This window comes from Rhamphochromis sp. 'chilingali' (genome assembly GCF_963969265.1).
Source record: "Rhamphochromis sp. 'chilingali' genome assembly, chromosome: 8".
Classification (NCBI taxonomy): domain Eukaryota; kingdom Metazoa; phylum Chordata; class Actinopteri; order Cichliformes; family Cichlidae; genus Rhamphochromis; species Rhamphochromis sp. 'chilingali'.
In genome coordinates, this window is record NC_137935.1 from 36477296 (window position 1) to 36494185 (window position 16890).

The 16890-nt window shown below is 41.1% G+C and overlaps 1 protein-coding gene across 1 annotated transcript in view; it reads left to right on the forward strand.

Annotated features, from left to right (window-relative positions):
* Nucleotides 1-483: 483 nt before the first annotated feature.
* Nucleotides 484-16890, forward strand: part of LOC308401605 (Na(+)/H(+) exchange regulatory cofactor NHE-RF3-like) — a gene marked incomplete at its 5' end in the record, with an annotated part of 33058 nt that continues 16651 nt past the window's right edge. The window contains 5 exons of the mRNA XM_080889875.1: nucleotides 484-780; nucleotides 11655-11680; nucleotides 13997-14058; nucleotides 14152-14351; nucleotides 15839-15910. Of these exons, the coding sequence (XP_080746001.1) occupies nucleotides 484-780; nucleotides 11655-11680; nucleotides 13997-14058; nucleotides 14152-14351; nucleotides 15839-15910 (657 nt within the window). The remainder of the gene's footprint in view (nucleotides 781-11654; nucleotides 11681-13996; nucleotides 14059-14151; nucleotides 14352-15838; nucleotides 15911-16890) is intronic.

Genomic DNA, 16890 nt, shown 5'->3' on the forward strand with positions numbered 1-16890 from the left:
GGTATGCACAGACACGAGCTTGACACTAAGACATCAGATAAGGCAACAGGGAGGGAGCACAGAGACACAGAACAGAATGAGAGATAATTTGGGGCCAGAGTTACCAAATTCCGCCATTCCTGTCTCCCTCCATTACGATAACCATCTGGCACAGGCCCAGAGAGCAGATGTTGCTGCATTGCAACAGCATTTTGCAGACGTGTTCTCCCCCTGCTGGGCTGTACGAATCTCATAGAGCACCATTTTGAAACGCAGCCTGGTGTGAGTAATAGAAGAGTCACACAGCGTGTGGTGTTGCCCCATAGCCCCATAGTTCTTACAGTTCTTATAGGTAGAGAAAGATGGGTCTATACGGTTCTGTGTCAACTACCTCAAGGTCAAAAAGTTGTCACAGTTTGATATGCATCAAACTGTGACAACTTTTTGTCACAGTTTGATGCGTATCTCGTGCCCCGGGTTAACAAGCTCCTGGACTGGTTAGGAATGGCTCAGTTTTTCAGAGCACTGGTTTTCACCAAGGGCTACTGGAAGATTCCTTCCAAGGAGAAAACCTTCTTCACTCCATACGGTTTGTATCAATTCATCAAACTTCCTTTCGGATTGTTCAGAGCCCTCACCACGTTCCAGTGCCTCGTGGACCATGTGCTACGGCCGCATACTGTATATGCTGCAGCCTACCTGAATGATGCCATAATCCACTGTAACACCTGGGCAGTCCTAGAGTCCCCGAGGGAGGCAGGGCTCATGGCCAACCTGAAGAACTGTGCATTTGTACTGGGGGTACCACTTGGGAGGCGGACAGGTGGGCTCTCAGATGGATAAAACAGCAAATGACATTTGTGCAGGCAAAAAAGGCCCTCTGTGTGTGAGGGTGAATGCGAGAGAGAGTGAGTGTCTGTGTACATGTCTTTGTCACAAATGTACTTAATAATGAGGGTGGGAAGCCATTTTTCACCAGGCTGTCAAAATTGAGGAGATCAACAGATTTTTGAAATAGTTTTGGCATTTAATTTAAAGCAGTAACAAGGGCAGGTCCGAAAGCTTAAAATTACAATTCATGATGAAATACTTCCTGTACTGAGTTTGTAGGTTAGTAAGGTAATACTGTCTGTTTTTAGAATTTCTATCTGCGATGTTTCTGTTGACATGGAAAATCTGAGTGTAACGTTGTTCTTGCCTATTTTATTGTGTGTGGAATCAAATCTTGCTTCATAACCTTTTGCCCTGGCTCCATTGTTGGACTGTCCATTGTTCAACAATGGAGGACAATAAAGTATCAAATGCAATGCAAAAATTATATATAAATATATTTTGAAAAAACACATCATACACAACATGATATAGAAAAAAAAAGTTGATTTTGTTATAACGGTTATTAAACTCTTATTAAAATCATCAAAGACCCCAGTCACCCATCACATGGACTCTTCACCCTCCTGCCCTCTGGGAGGCGCCACAGGAGCCTCCGGACTAAGACCACCAGGTACCGGAACAGCTTCTTCCCCACAGCTGTCAGACTCCTGAACTCTGCCTCCTGACATCTGACCCACGTTAAACTCATGGACTGAACATACACACACACACAATGGACAACTGTACCCTCAAACACACAATAATAACATGGACTGAACCACCACTCACAACCACTAGCACTTTATATAGCCTCTGTAGAAACTATCTACACCCTCACTTATCTTAACTGCACTACTGTATAGCTCTGTGTAAATAATCATTCTGTACATTCAATAATCTTTAATCCTACAACTGTTTACAACTTGCATAGTTCCCATTTCTGTATAGCTGTATATCTCAGATTTCTGTAAAGTTATTTATTTCATATTCTGTATAGTTTTTCATATTTATATCCTGTTCATAGCTTGTACTCACTACAGCCTGTACATACTTAGTTATAGAATATTCACAACATACTTCATACCGTGTACATTATAACATACCATAATAGACCCATTTCTGTAATATACTTACATATCTATACTATTGCTAATATATATTGTAATATACCTATATCACTAAAGCACTTCTGGATGGATGCAAACTGCATTTCGTTGCCCTGTACCTGTGCATGTGCAATGACAATAAAGTTGAATTCTATTCTATTCTATTCTATTCTAAACATCTCCTTTCCAAAAAATCTGAATTTTCTGGCTATTTATTGATGGGTTTGGTCTTACAGGGTTAATGACCTTATACTACCATATCACAAGTACATCATAAGGTCCTAGAGTGTTTAAAAGTAGAATGGGAGGCAGAGCCTTCCGTTTTCAGGCCCCTCTTCTTTGGAACCAGCTTCCAGTTTGGATTCAGGAGACAGCTACTATCTCTACTTTCAAGTTTAAGTTTAAAACTTTCCTTTTTGTTAAAGCATATAGTTAGGGTTGGATCAGCTAACTCTGAATCCTCCCTTAGTTATGCTGCAATAGGTGTAGGCTCCTGGGGGATCCCCATGATGCATTGAACATTTCTTCTTCAGTCACCTTTCTCACTCACTTTGTGTTAATAGACCTCTCTGCATTTAATCATTATTTGTTATTAATCTCTTGCTGTCTTCCACAGCATGTCACAGCACGAGGAGGAAGACAGAATGGACATTTCATGGACGTTTCATTGGTTCTTTTCCTACAGCAATGGTTTGACAAATTCCTCGACCACTTGTCATTTTGAGCTGATAGTAAATTTAACAATAGATGTTTTCATCCAGGAAGGAGTGCAAAAACTACATGTATATGGATATGTATTTACAGTATTCATTTTAATTATCTGTCTTTTAAAACAGCATATTTGTGAAACGATTTTAAGATTCTGAGTGTATTTTACAGTGTTGTCTTCCTTTAATTATAGGAAATGTTATGTTTATTGATAATTAAAATGTTAATTTACATTAGACGTGTTAATTCATATGCTGATTTTGCAATTGTATCAATATTTTATTATCTAAAAACAGGAGTAAAATTCTGTAAAATCCACAAGAAAACTACTGTTGAATTACAGATTCTTTTAAAAAAGGGATTAAATATGACCTTTTTTTGTATTTAGTGCAACTCTAAATACAAATATATATATTTGTATTTATATATATATATATATATATATATATATATATATATATATATATATATATTAGGGGTGCAACGATACACAAAATTCACGGTTCGGTTCGATACTTTGGTGTCACGGTTCGATATTTTTTCGATACAAAAAAAAATGTTCATGCCTTTTTAATTTGTCATTTATTAAAATTATAAATATATATTTTAACTCAAAAGTACAGTTTTTAAATTTAATAATGGATTGGATTTATATAGCGCTTTTCAAGGCACCCAAAGCGCTTTACAATGCCACTACTCATTCACTCACTGGTGGAGGCAAGCTACGGTTGTAGCCACAGCTGCCCTGGGGCAGACTGACAGAAGCGAGGCTGCCATATCGCGCCATCGGCCCCTCTGGCCAACACCAGTAGGCGGTAGGGTAAAGTGTCTTGCCCAAGGACACAACGACCAGGACAGAGAGCCCGGGGATCGAACCGGCGACCTTCCGGTTACAGATACGCTTCCCAACCCCCTGAGCCACGGTTTAACCCTAACCCTTGTTTTTTATTTTGACAGCGAATGCACACCTGCGGACCACTTATGTGCAGCCCTGGTTATTTAGCTCATCATATTGCAGCCACAGAAATTCTTTTGTCCATGAAACCATGAAGCTGCACTTTCTTTTTGCCTTATAGTCTGATTTGTCATAACTTCTCCGTTTTGTGGTAAGCTTTTCTTTGGCTGTCACTTCTTCACCCTGACCTGTCTTATTTGGCTCAGAAGAAATGAAATATAAATCCTGCTGCTTTTACACACGCACTCACATAAGCTCAGCGATTCTCTGCGCGATCAACCTCTCACATGTTTAAGCTTGCTGCGGGAGATTTCACTTGTCATGTTTGCATAGTAAGCTAACGATTAATAAGACGATGTCAGAGGAATTGGTGCACAAATTATCATCACTCACAGATCAGTGCTGTCGCTCTCTATACACAGTTCGCGCGATTGCAAAGTGAAAGCAAAAAAACAAGCGGAAATTCAAACGCGATTTCAATATGTCACATATTGACAGTGGCTCACCGATGCCAATGACATAATTACCCAGCTACATTTCTGAAAGAATGCAAAAGCATTGACATATATTTTTCCTTCCTACAATAGCCCGACGGGCAGGGAAGAGATAGATTTTGGTAGCCCGACTGAAAAAAATCGCTAGCCCCAGGACGTCGGGCTAGCGATATTGCAAGCCCTGTATCTGATTGAGGAATCACTCATCTTTGGAAAAGAGAGTTTATTACAGAGAAATGGCTCTTTCCAAAATAAAAGCTATACTATCCGCTTCTTCTGGGCTATATTCTCAGCAGCATAAGGAGAATCATGTGCTAACAGCTGTCTAAATGACTCGGCTAAAGTTAGTAGCATGCTTGTTGTTTTTGTCTTTGCACTAGGATGATGTCGGCGTAAATGTGCAGTCATATTCGTTGTGTTCCCACTAGTGATTTCAGGTTAATCTCGTTGAAATGACCTTAACGCCACAACACGGCAAATCTCCGTTAACGAGCTACCGCCGATCGCCCCTTGCATGGGGCTAGACGGCCAACACGTTAACGAGCTAACTGCGCTAACACACTAGCTCCCACCCATGTAATTGAGCATTGCACGGCACATCCAACATACTGTTTTACTTTAGTCCATGACGCGCTTACCTTCAGGGTCATACGTCACATGAAAACCAAAATAATTCCAAACGCCAGATCTGAATGGGGGAGGTCCATGTTGCAAGGAGAGCTTAACTTCTGTCTTGCTAGCTTGCCCTGCGCTCTTCCTTCTGACAATGCTGTCTGTGTTGAGCGCTCAGTGGATCTGCGCTCGACAGTGCAGCCTAGGCGGAGTAGTCGAACGCAGATTCACTGAGCGCTCAACACAGACAGCATCGTCAGAAGGAAAGTTGATAAAATAAATTACAAATGTTGTATTGTTCGATACATATGCGTACCGAACCGAAAGCACTGTATCGAACGGTTCAATATCGATACGAATATCGTTGCACCCCTAATATATATATATATATATATATATATATATATATATATATATATATATATATATATATATATATATACATATATATATATATTGAACAAGTTGAACAGCCACAAGGGGCAGTACCCTCCATGGAGAAGGAGGCTAGAGGGCAAGATCAAAGTAGCACGGAGGGAGGTTAGCCAACTAACAGAGTTGCAGAAAGGTGCGACAAATAAGGTGCCTAAGAAATACAGCAAGCTGTCCATACCTGAGGCCTTGGAAACTGCCAAGCAAAGACTCACAGCCTTGGCCAGCCGCTTGAGGAGGTACACCAGAGAGATAGAAGGCAGGAGAATAAACCAGCTGTTCTCCACAGAACCAGCAAAGGTGTACTCTCAGTGGCAAGGGAACAATAAGAGAACAGCACCACCAAGGCTGGAGACGGAGCAATACTGGAAGAGCATATGGGAGAAGGATGCAACCCATAACGGCAATGCTCAGTGGCTAGTGGATCTGAGGGCAGACCACAGCGACCTCCCTGAACAGGGTCCAGTAACCATCACAGTGGCAGATATCCAAGAAAGGGTCTCCAGTATGAAGAGTTGGACAGCACCAGGGCCCGACATGGTTCACGCCTACTGGCTGAAGAAGCTGACTGCACTCCACGAGCGTCTGGCAGCACAAATGAACCAGCTGCTAGTTAACGAGAGACACCCGGAATGGCTAACTGAAGGCCGGACGGTCCTGATCCCCAAGGACCCCAAGAAGGGACCGGTCCCCTCCAACTACCGACCAATAACCTGCCTCAGTACTACATGGAAGCTCCTGTCAGGCATCATATCGGCTAAGATGAACAGGCACATGGGTCAATACATGAGCGGGACACAGAAAGGAATTGGCAAGAATACCAGAGGTGCAAAACACCAGCTACTGGTAGACAGAACAATCAGCCGAGACTGCAAGACCAGACTGACCAACCTGTGCACTGCCTGGATTGATTACAAGAAGGCCTATGACTCAATGCCCCACAGCTGGATACTGGAATGCCTAGAATTGTACAAGATCAATGGGACCCTAAGAGCCTTCATCAGGAACTCAATGGGGATGTGGCGTACAACACTAGAGGCCAACTCCAAGCCCATAGCACAAGTTACCATCAAGTGCGGGATCTACCAAGGAGATGCTCTGTCCCCACTGCTGTTCTGCATAGGCCTGAACCCCCTCAGTGAGATCATTAACAAGACTGGCTACGGATACCGACTATGGAACGGAGCAGTTGTCAGCCACCTCCTGTACATGGATGACATCAAGCTGTATGCCAAGAGTGAACGAGACATCGATTCACTGATCCACACTACCAGGCTATACAGCAATGACATTGGAATGTCGTTCGGACTGGAGAAGTGTAGTCGGATGGTAACAAAGAGAGGGAAGGTAGTCAGAACTGAGGGGATTGAACTACCAGAAGGCAACATTGCAGACATAGAGGACAGTTACAAGTACCTGGGGATCCCGCAGGCAAATGGGAACCATGAAGAGGCCGCTAGAAAGGCTGCAACCACCAAGTACCTGCAGAGGGTCAGGCAAGTCCTGAGGAGTCAGCTGAATGGTAAGAACAAGATCCGGGCCATCAACACATACGCCCTGCCCGTGATCAGGTACCCTGCTGGGGTAATAGGCTGGCCAAAGGAGGAGATAGAAGCCACTGACATAAAGACAAGAAAGCTCCTGACCATGCATGGAGGGTTTCACCCCAAGTCCAGCACCCTGAGGCTGTACGCTAAGCGGAAGGAAGGGGGCCGGGGACTGGTGAGTGTCAGCACCACAGTCCAGGATGAGACAAGGAACATCCAAGAATACATTGGGAAGATGGCCCCAACTGACCGAGTGCTCAGTGAATACCTCAGGCAGCAGAAACCCAAGAAAGAGGAGGGAGACGAGGAACCATCATGGAAGGACAGGCCCCTGCACGGTATGTACCACCGGCAGATAGAGGAGGTGGCTGATATCCAGAAATCCTACCAGTGGCTGGACAAAGCTGGACTGAAAGACAGCACAGAGGCACTAATCATGGCAGCACAAGAACAAGCTCTGAGTACAAGATCCATAGAGGCTGGGGTCTATCACACCAGGCAAGACCCCAGGTGCAGGCTGTGTAAAGATGCCCCAGAGACAATCCAGCACATAACAGCAGGGTGCAAGATGCTAGCAGGCAAGGCATACATGGAACGCCATAACCAAGTGGCCGGCATAGTGTACAGGAACATCTGTGCCGAGTATAACCTAGAAGTCCCGAGGTCAAAATGGGAGATGCCCCCAAGGGTGGTGGAGAATGACCGAGCTAAGATCCTGTGGGACTTCCAGATACAGACGGACAAAATGGTGGTGGCTAACCAACCGGACATAGTGGTGGTAGACAAACAGAAGAAGACGGCCGTAGTGATCGATGTAGCGGTTCCGAATGACAGCAATATCAGGAAGAAGGAACACGAGAAGCTGGAGAAATACCAAGGGCTCAGAGAAGAGCTCGAGAGGATGTGGAGGGTGAAGGTAACGGTGGTCCCCGTGGTAATCGGAGCACTAGGTGCGGTGACTCCCAAGCTAGGCGAGTGGCTCCAGCAGATCCCGGGAATAACATCGGAGATCTCTGTCCAGAAGAGCGCAGTCCTGGGAACAGCTAAGATACTGCGCAGGACCCTCAAGCTCCCAGGCCCCTGGTAGAGGACCCGAGCTTGAAGGATAAACCGCCCGCAGGGGCGTGCTGGGTGTTTTATATATATATATATATATATATATATATATATAAAAAAAAAACACCCATATATATATATATATATATATATATATATATATATATATATATATATATATATATATATATATATATATATATATATATATATATATATAAAAAAAAAACACCCATATATATATATATATATATATATATATATATATATATATATATATATATATATATATATATATATATATATATATTTGTATTTAGTGCAACTCTAAATACAAATATATATATTTGTATTTATGTATATATATATATATATATATATATATATATATATATATATATATATATATATATAAATGAGGCCGCTAGAAAGGCTGCAACCACCAAGTACCTGCAGAGGGTCAGGCAAGTCCTGAGGAGTCAGCTGAATGGTAAGAACAAGATCCGGGCCATCAACACGTACGCCCTGCCCGTGATCAGGTACCCTGCTGGGGTAATAGGCTGGCCAAAGGAGGAGATAGAAGCCACTGACATCAAGACAAGAAAGCTCCTTACCATGCATGGAGGGTTTCACCCCAAGTCCAGCACCCTGAGGCTGTACGCTAAACGGAAGGAAGGGGGCCCGGGACTGGTGAGTGTCAGCACCACAGTCCAGGATGAGACAACGAACATCCAAGAATACATTGGGAAGATGGCCCCAACTGACCGAGTGCTCAGTGAATACCTCAGGCAGCAGAAACCCAAGAAAGAGGAGGGAGACGAGGAACCATCATGGAAGGACCCTGCACGGTATGTACCACCGGCAGATAGAGGAGGTGGCTGATACCCAGAAATCCTACCAGTGGCTGGACAAAGCTGGACTGAAAGACAGCACAGAGGCACTAATCATGGCAGCACAAGAACAAGCTCTGAGTACAAGATCCATAGAGGCTGGGGTCTATCACACCAGGCAAGACCCCAGGTGCAGGCTGTGTAAAGATGCCCCAGAGACAATCCAGCACATAACAGCAGGGTCCAAGATGCTAGCAGGCAAGGCATACATGGAACGCCATAACCAAGTGGCCGGCATAGTGTACAGGAACATCTGTGCCGAGTATAACCTGGAAGTCCCGAGGTCAAAATGGGAGATGCCCCCAAGGGTGGTGGAGAATGACCGAGCTAAGATCCTGTGGGACTTCCAGATACAGACGGACAAAATGGTGGTGGCTAACCAACCGGACATAGTGGTGGTAGACAAACAGAAGAAGACGGCCGTAGTGATCGATGTAGCAGTTCCGAATGACAGCAACATCAGAAAGAAGGAGCACGAGAAGCTGGAGAAATACCAAGGGCTCAGAGAAGAGCTCGAGAGGATGTGGAGGGTGAAGGTAACGGTGGTCCCCGTGGTAATCGGAGCACTAGGTGCGGTGACTCCCAAGCTAGGCGAGTGGCTCCAGCAGATCCCGGGAACAACATCGGAGATCTCTGTCCAGAAGAGCGCAGTCCTGGGAACAGCTAAGATACTGCGCAGGACCCTCAAGCTCCCAGGCCCCTGGTAGAGGACCCGAGCTTGAAGGATAAACCGCCCGCAGGGGCGTGCTGGGTGTTTTTTTTATAATAAAATAAAATAAAATATATAATAAAATATATTTTATATAATAAAATATAATGATAATCAAGAATTTATTTGAAAACATGTTGCAGGATGTATTGCTTTGGAATAATCAAATTTATTTATTTGGTTTGAGTTATTTTTTTTATTTTGTCCTCCACAGTGAACAGCAGTGCCACAGAGTGGTAAAGGTGCATTATGTTGTCTTTTCCATTGCAATGCATCACACTCTGCACACAGACCTCTTGAGGCGTGTCATGGAGTAAATGTTTAACCATTATGGCTAAGCAGAAAGCAGTCAGTATCTTAGGTTTTTATTATCTGTCTGTTGTGAACCTTGTCCGTCCACAGTGCCTTAGTCTGAGCAGATATAAATGCCAAGCACACAGAACTTCATGAGGTCCTTAAAAGGTAGGGTTTATTTTCTGCTTCTCAAACATATGACTGTTCGTGATTTGAATATTCAAATGTGTAAACATGCACTCCTTAGTTACGGCATAATTCCTCTGTGTGAAATGTCATAGCAGTGATGGTAAGCCAGTTTACTTTTGTTTTGTTTTTTACGGTAAGTGTTTTATGCATAATTATCATTGTGGTGGATTGTGTTTTTCAAAATGCTATGGTATATATTGCTGTCAATATAAAACCACACACTAACTTCAGCTATGTTCTTCCTGGTTAAACATTGCCTTTCACTATTTGAAAAAAATAAATCCACAGGCAGGATATTTTTGTGTGTGAGCACACACTCACACGCATGTGTGTGCACACACCTACACACACAAAGTTGGATTTGAAGAGTATTGTGAAATATTGACACAAAAGACCATGTTTCTGGGGGGTCATTTCCACTACCCTTTCTTTAAACATAATGAATGAATTGCATTAAAGAGAACGGAGAATGAGAATGTGCTCATTTGCACATTAAAAAAGTTAATGTTTTAAGGGTTCAAGCAACATTCCGACCTTCACGCTTTATGCTATATCCAGAATCAGTGACTGGCTTAATCAATGTTTATGTGAGAAATAACTTGCATTTTTATTAAAAATTAGTTTATTATGCTTTCATATGCCACAATGCAACGGACACAACTGACATATATTGCATTTTTTCCTTTTTGAATTAAATTTTGCTTCTATGCAGTTGAAACTATGCAGTTTTCCAGCTATGCAGTGGCAAAACAAGTACAGCATGTACATGTCAAAACGAGCAGACAGGAGAGGGTAGACAAAAATTGTATTCACTAATTATCATGAATCTAACTTTATAATGATTGATGATGGGTTTTTATTAGTGATAAAAAAAGAGTTAAGATAAGTTAATCTGTGTTATCCTTTCTATAGCAGGTGATAGATGAAAAAAAAAAAAAACCATAAATAATATAATGTGTGGCCTTGTTTGGCCACCTCATACAGCCAGAATAGCCATGGTGGTGGAGTGGTTAGTGCTGCTGCTTGAAGGTTCCTAGTTGGGGCTTCTTCTTTTTTTTTTTTTCTTTTTTTTTTTTTTGAGTGGCACTACATGCTCTCCCAGTGCCTGAGTGTTTTTTCTTTTTCTTTTTGTGATTCAATTCAATTCAATTCAAGTTTTACACTAATAAAGAGAAATTTTTAGCAATCAGATGACCCCAAAGAGCAAGCAAAAATGGGAACTCTATTTATCAACATCAAATATTGATAAACTATATTTATCAGTATCAAAGCTTTATCATAAGTTTTAAGTCTAATCATCAAAGTAGAGAGGGTGTCTGCCTCCCGAAACCAAACTGGGAGCTGGTTCAACAGAAAAGAGGCCTGAAAGCTGAAGTGTCTGCCTCCCATTCTACTTTTACCAACCAACTGAAACCAACTTCTACCAGTTTACTGTGAAAGGACAGAGGTTTTCACAATGCACATGTTGAAACCACCAGAAAAAAAGCAGCTGGCCCTTCAGCTTAATCAGCTCCAGTCAATGTTAACAGGTGACAGGCACACTCATATAACAGAGCTACAGTCACCAGTCAGATTGAAACAGCAACAATAGCAAAGTGCGACCACAGGATGGCGGTAATGTAATGTAATGCAATGTATGATATGAAAGGAGGGACTTTGGTAAGTCTTTATTTATGTCTGTTTTTAGATATGACAAGGTAAGTACTGCTTGCCATGGTTGTCCTGAAAAGTGTATAATATAATGAGAATTCATTATATCCACAAACTAAGACAGATGTATCTACATGTTGTGTCACTGTTTCTCCTTCAGGTGGCCAGAATGCACAGAAATCCACAGTAAGTTCTCCTTTTGACCCACTAGAATCTTTTATGCCTTGCGATGAACATGAGCGGCCTTTTTTTCCCAAAATGTTGTTGTAGGTTGTGCTTAAATAAATACATTATTTCTGATTTTTGTCTCCAACTTGATTGCTTGTTGCAATTCAGAAAACCCTTAATATCATGCAGCAATTAAATAAATTTGTCTATTTGTCTCTAAATAAATACTAGTCCACCTGCTGAGACTAAAGCTTGTCAAATGGTAATGATAAATAGACTGTCTCTTGAATAGCAGTACTTTGACTCGTTTTTATACAACACCTGAGGACTTTTTCTATGCTTCTTCTGCCTAACGTGTGAATTGAGCAGCCAGGGATTGAAGCACTAACCTTCCAACTAGTAGACGCTCTACCTCCTGAGTCAAGTGAAGCCAAAACATCTCTATCCCCCCCACTGGTATCTGGCTGGCCCCTCCTATGTTAGTGGAGGCAAGAGTTGTTAAACTAAAAAAAAGTGAATGTGAGCGAGTGAGTTCTCCTCAGCAAAATTCCTTTTTTGCCATTACTTCTTAACATGCTGTTATGGGTTCAAAGAGTTACCATTACTGTAATTTTACTATGAGTATTATACTATAAGAGTAACAGGGCGGACACCTTCTTGAGCTTATATGATTATTTAGTAACAATGTGTTTCTATCTCTCTCCACAAGTCAATGGACAGTAACACTAAAATAAAATTTGGAATAAATAATGTTGCTGCTGTTAAACTTCAACAGTCCATTATTAAACACAGTACTTAACGCAGTAATAACCAAAGGTAATATTTTATTTTAATTTTACCGTCATGTAGAGTTAATGTGTGTGAGTGCGTAATAAAACTTAAACATTTCAGATTTTTTCATATCATCCTCAGTCTTACCCTAAAATGTCTAAAAACATTTTCAAGATATTTCGTCAGAGCCATCTCTAGTCACAAAACAACTGATGAATAGTCCCATGTATTTAAGCTCCATTGGGAGATGTCTCATTGGAGGTGGTTCTGAGGGTTAATATGCAAATCATCACATGACATGAGCCAGTGTGTAAAATAAATCATGGATTACCATCTGTGAAACATTGCCCCAGTGCCCCATTATGTGAGCCATCAAGATCACGTGAGGTAAGGTGTGGATTGAAGTGACAGGGCAGTGATGTCAAGATTACATTGTAGTTGGCTGACAGCTAGTGTTGTAAGCCACCACTGGTGTTCGATGTTGGTCATTCATCATGGACATAGATAGACTCCTTTACTGCTTTCAAACCATCTGTCTTCTCTGCCAGTGTTCAAAATATAAACACTGGCATCCTCAAAGGATTGGCCTTTCTCCTTTCAGCTGAGTTTTGTCTTGTTGTGCCATGTGTTAAGTGCTTTCCTCATTTATTTCTTCTGCCTTTGAGGGAATGTTCTCTGTTGGTGCGTTAGAGTCCTGACCACCCCAAGTTTGTGTTGTAGTGTTTGGTGTGAGTCAAAGACTACTGAGCTGTGTCTGTGGGTTTTTGGTAAACTTGAATGCTGAGGCTGGGGTTCTCCTCAGCACAGTCCAGGAGTGGTAACCTATATTCAAAGGATACCTTTTTCTACTGGGTTCAAGCACCGTTAGGTGGTTGTTGTTGCGATTTGGAGAAACACAAACAAAATGGAATTGAAATCAATTGAAGTGATTTTGTTTTGTTCCTCTGAGGAGCCCAAAGATTCACTTTTCACTTTCTCTATGTAAAGATTGACTGTGAAGGGTGGCTGTAGCTTAGGAGATAGAGCACGTCATCTACTGATCAGAAGGTTGATGGTTTGATCCCTGGCTGCTCCAGCATGCTGAATATCACTGGGTTGCTACACTAGCTCCAAGTTGTTCTCCCACGCAAGTGTGTGAATGTTAGATAGAAAACACTTATGTAGGAAAAGCATAATAAACTGTTTGGGTGAATGAGGCAAGTTGTATAAAGCTCTTTGACTGCTCAGGTAGATTAGAATAGCTGTATATAAGAACCAGTCCATTAACCATTGCAATGGGTGACACTATTGGACTTCAATGCAGAATTGTCCAATTTGGTATAGCAATATTATAATTGGGAGTGAACAGGAATATTATACATAATAAATCTTGTTGTTAATCAGTGTAACTAGATGTGTTTCTTATGTTAAATAGTCAACATAAGAAAATGCATATATACCTTCTGTAAAAGGTGCATGTTCTGCTGTAAACAGGCCTTCTCTGTGCTAGTTTTTTATATGAAACTGTATCGTATCCTTTTAAAATTGGAGTTTTAAATTGACTCTAATATCTCCTTACATCAGTTTTACCTTTAATCCAAAGGAAGGGATTGACAACCCAGCTCTGGTCATGACTGATGATCCTGGTGAGATGTACACATCTTTACAAACAAAACATTTCATAATACCCTCCCGCTTCCTACTAGTTGTTGATTTTTTTCCTGTGTTTGCAAAGCCAGATCCAAGCGTGGTGCCGAGACTGTGCCACCTGAAGCGTTCAGAGGGCCAAAGCTTTGGCTTTCATCTGTGTATGTACAGCCAGGGTTTTGAGATCACAGATCTGGATCCATGGAGTCCTGCAGAGCACAGTGGCCTCAAGGATGGAGATCGAGTACTGGAGGTGAATGAGGAATATGTGGTCAACATGGATTTTAGCAGGGTTAGTATCTAGAATTTGTGCAATATGATAGTGGGTACAATGGTGGTTAGTTGTGTTACTCAAAGCAAGCAATGTTTACTCACAGCAAGCAGGTGTTTGTAGCCTCCTAGGGGCCTTCTGTAGAGTTAGCATGCTCTCCTTCTGCCAAAGGCATGGATTTTAGTATCGTTAGTGATTCTGAATTGTCCAACTGTTTAGATGTGAAACCTGAGTATTGACGACCTCCTTGCCTCGTACCAGCTGAGAAAGGCAAAGAGCCTGGCTAGATAAGGTTATGAGTGGCTGAAACCATAATTTTGCTTTCAAGAAAATGGAAGGATGGTTTCATGGTGAGGATTTTCCGCTGTGTGTTGCATTTTTTAAAACAACAGACATTCTGCAAAATAGCTTGTCCTTTCTTACAGTGCATACTTGCTGTACTGCAATTACATTTTTTTCTTGACTTTCCATCCGTTAGAATGTGATAAATTCTATATTATTTGACATTGTTTGACATTGTCACATACTATCCCATATGGAAAAGAAATAGTAAAAACTTATAAAAGACTTGCATAAGATGTGGCCTACTTCATGTAGTGAATCATATAAGGCTTATATGATTTACTCATGAAAGTGGCCACTTTCTCATTACTTTCATATATTGTTTTAGTAAGCATCCAAAACATACAAGTTTCATTTATATAATTTTTCAAGGGACCTTATATCTGTTTTCACTCTTGTATGCTTTTCATATAAGTTTCACACAAGACAGACACAAACTTTATAAGATGTATATATATCTTTTCCATATGGGTATGTAAGAGGTCAATATTAGTTAATCCCAATCAAAAGTTTAAGATCACTTGAAAAATGGCAAAAAAAATCATATTTTGCAAGGTTGGATCTTAACAAGGTTCCAAGTTGAGCTTCAGCATGCAACAAGAAGAAACATTTTTTGACCATGCAATATATTGAAAACAAGAATTAAATTGAAACAGGCTGTTTTACAGCTGATCAAAAGTTTAGGACCACATGCCTTTAAAAGGCCAATTCTGTGCAAAAATGTGGATTCATTGTCCCATTCTCAGGTAGTCACACTGTCAGGACGTTCCAATGGCAAAAGCAAAAAAAAACAAAAAACGTTCCCTTTTTGAACGTGGCCGGGTTGTCGAACTGCAGAAGCAGGGTGTCTTACAGTGCGTCATCGCTGCTTAGGTGGGACGCTGTAAGACAGTCGTTCTGCTGGAGGTTTCTTCCTTCTTAAAAGGGAGTTTTTCCTTCACACTGTCACCAAAGTGCTTGCTCATAAGGTGTCATATGATTGTTGGGTTTTTCTCTTTATGTATTATTGTAGGGTCTACCTTGAAATTCAGTCTGAAGTAAAATGGAATAATTGATAAAAACATTATTAGGACAGGCTTAAACTGTTTTAATGGATGACTCTGCCATACAGAAAAAGAGTAAGTTTATAATGTGTCTATGATTATCTCTCTGCAATTATCTAACAGGTTGTGAGACAGATCCAGTCATGTGGCTTACACCTATTTCTTCTGGTGCTGAAGAGGGAAGAGTATGAATGGGTATGAGAACTGATCTTTCACACAACTATGTTTTATTCAAATCTGATGTCTTATTGGTAACCAGTGATCATAATGCTCAGTGATTAACATCATTTAGATCAAGACTAAATGCAGCTATTCTTAAAACAGTGACAGCCAGCAACAATCTAATGTTCTAATGCTACTACACATACTGACAATACTGACGATGAGGAACTTTCCAACCTCTCCCGAAATAGTTGTTAATTGCTGAGGAATTAAAGTTAACATTGCAGATGTGTGTATAAGTGTATGAATTTTTTTTTAAACCTTTGCACAAAGGCAGTTTCTTTTCTTTTTTTTGAGAGACGGCCTCAGAAAAGAATTAAAGGGTGAGCACTTCTTGGCTCACATGTCATATTTACTATCAACTACAGGTTGAGGCTTCTGAAAATCTATATTTTAGTCCTATATTTTACTTTAGCCCCCCTCCCCTCCCAAATTTTCAACATTTCATCTCTGGCAGCTTAGCTCAGGAGGTAACAATTAGTCCTCTACCAATTGGAAGATTGGAGATTTGATTCCTGGCTATTCCATTAGGGTTATAGCTCTGTTATCAGAAGAAATTTTACAAGGTGCTTAACAACGAGGGATAACATGGAAAAACAAAACAAACACAAATTGAAACAGTGGTCCCATCATTGCACAGTTACATGTTGTTTACATAACAATTTATGGTTAACGTGAGGCTAGCAAGCCACTGACGCCATTTTATTTAACTCAGGTATGTATCTTTGAAGGGTTTTTATTTCTCTGTTTAAACTAGTCAAGGTACTGAAACTTTATTTCTGAAAGACACCTACTTTAGATCCTCATATTTGCAGCATTAATTTTGCTCTGCATTTGACTGTTAAACCCACTTTCTGCAGAAATTTCAAATTACAAGCATCTTAAGGTCTTGGTGGACAGAAACCCAAAGCTCTTAGTTAAATGACAAAACAAAGTGTGACAGCATTAAATAA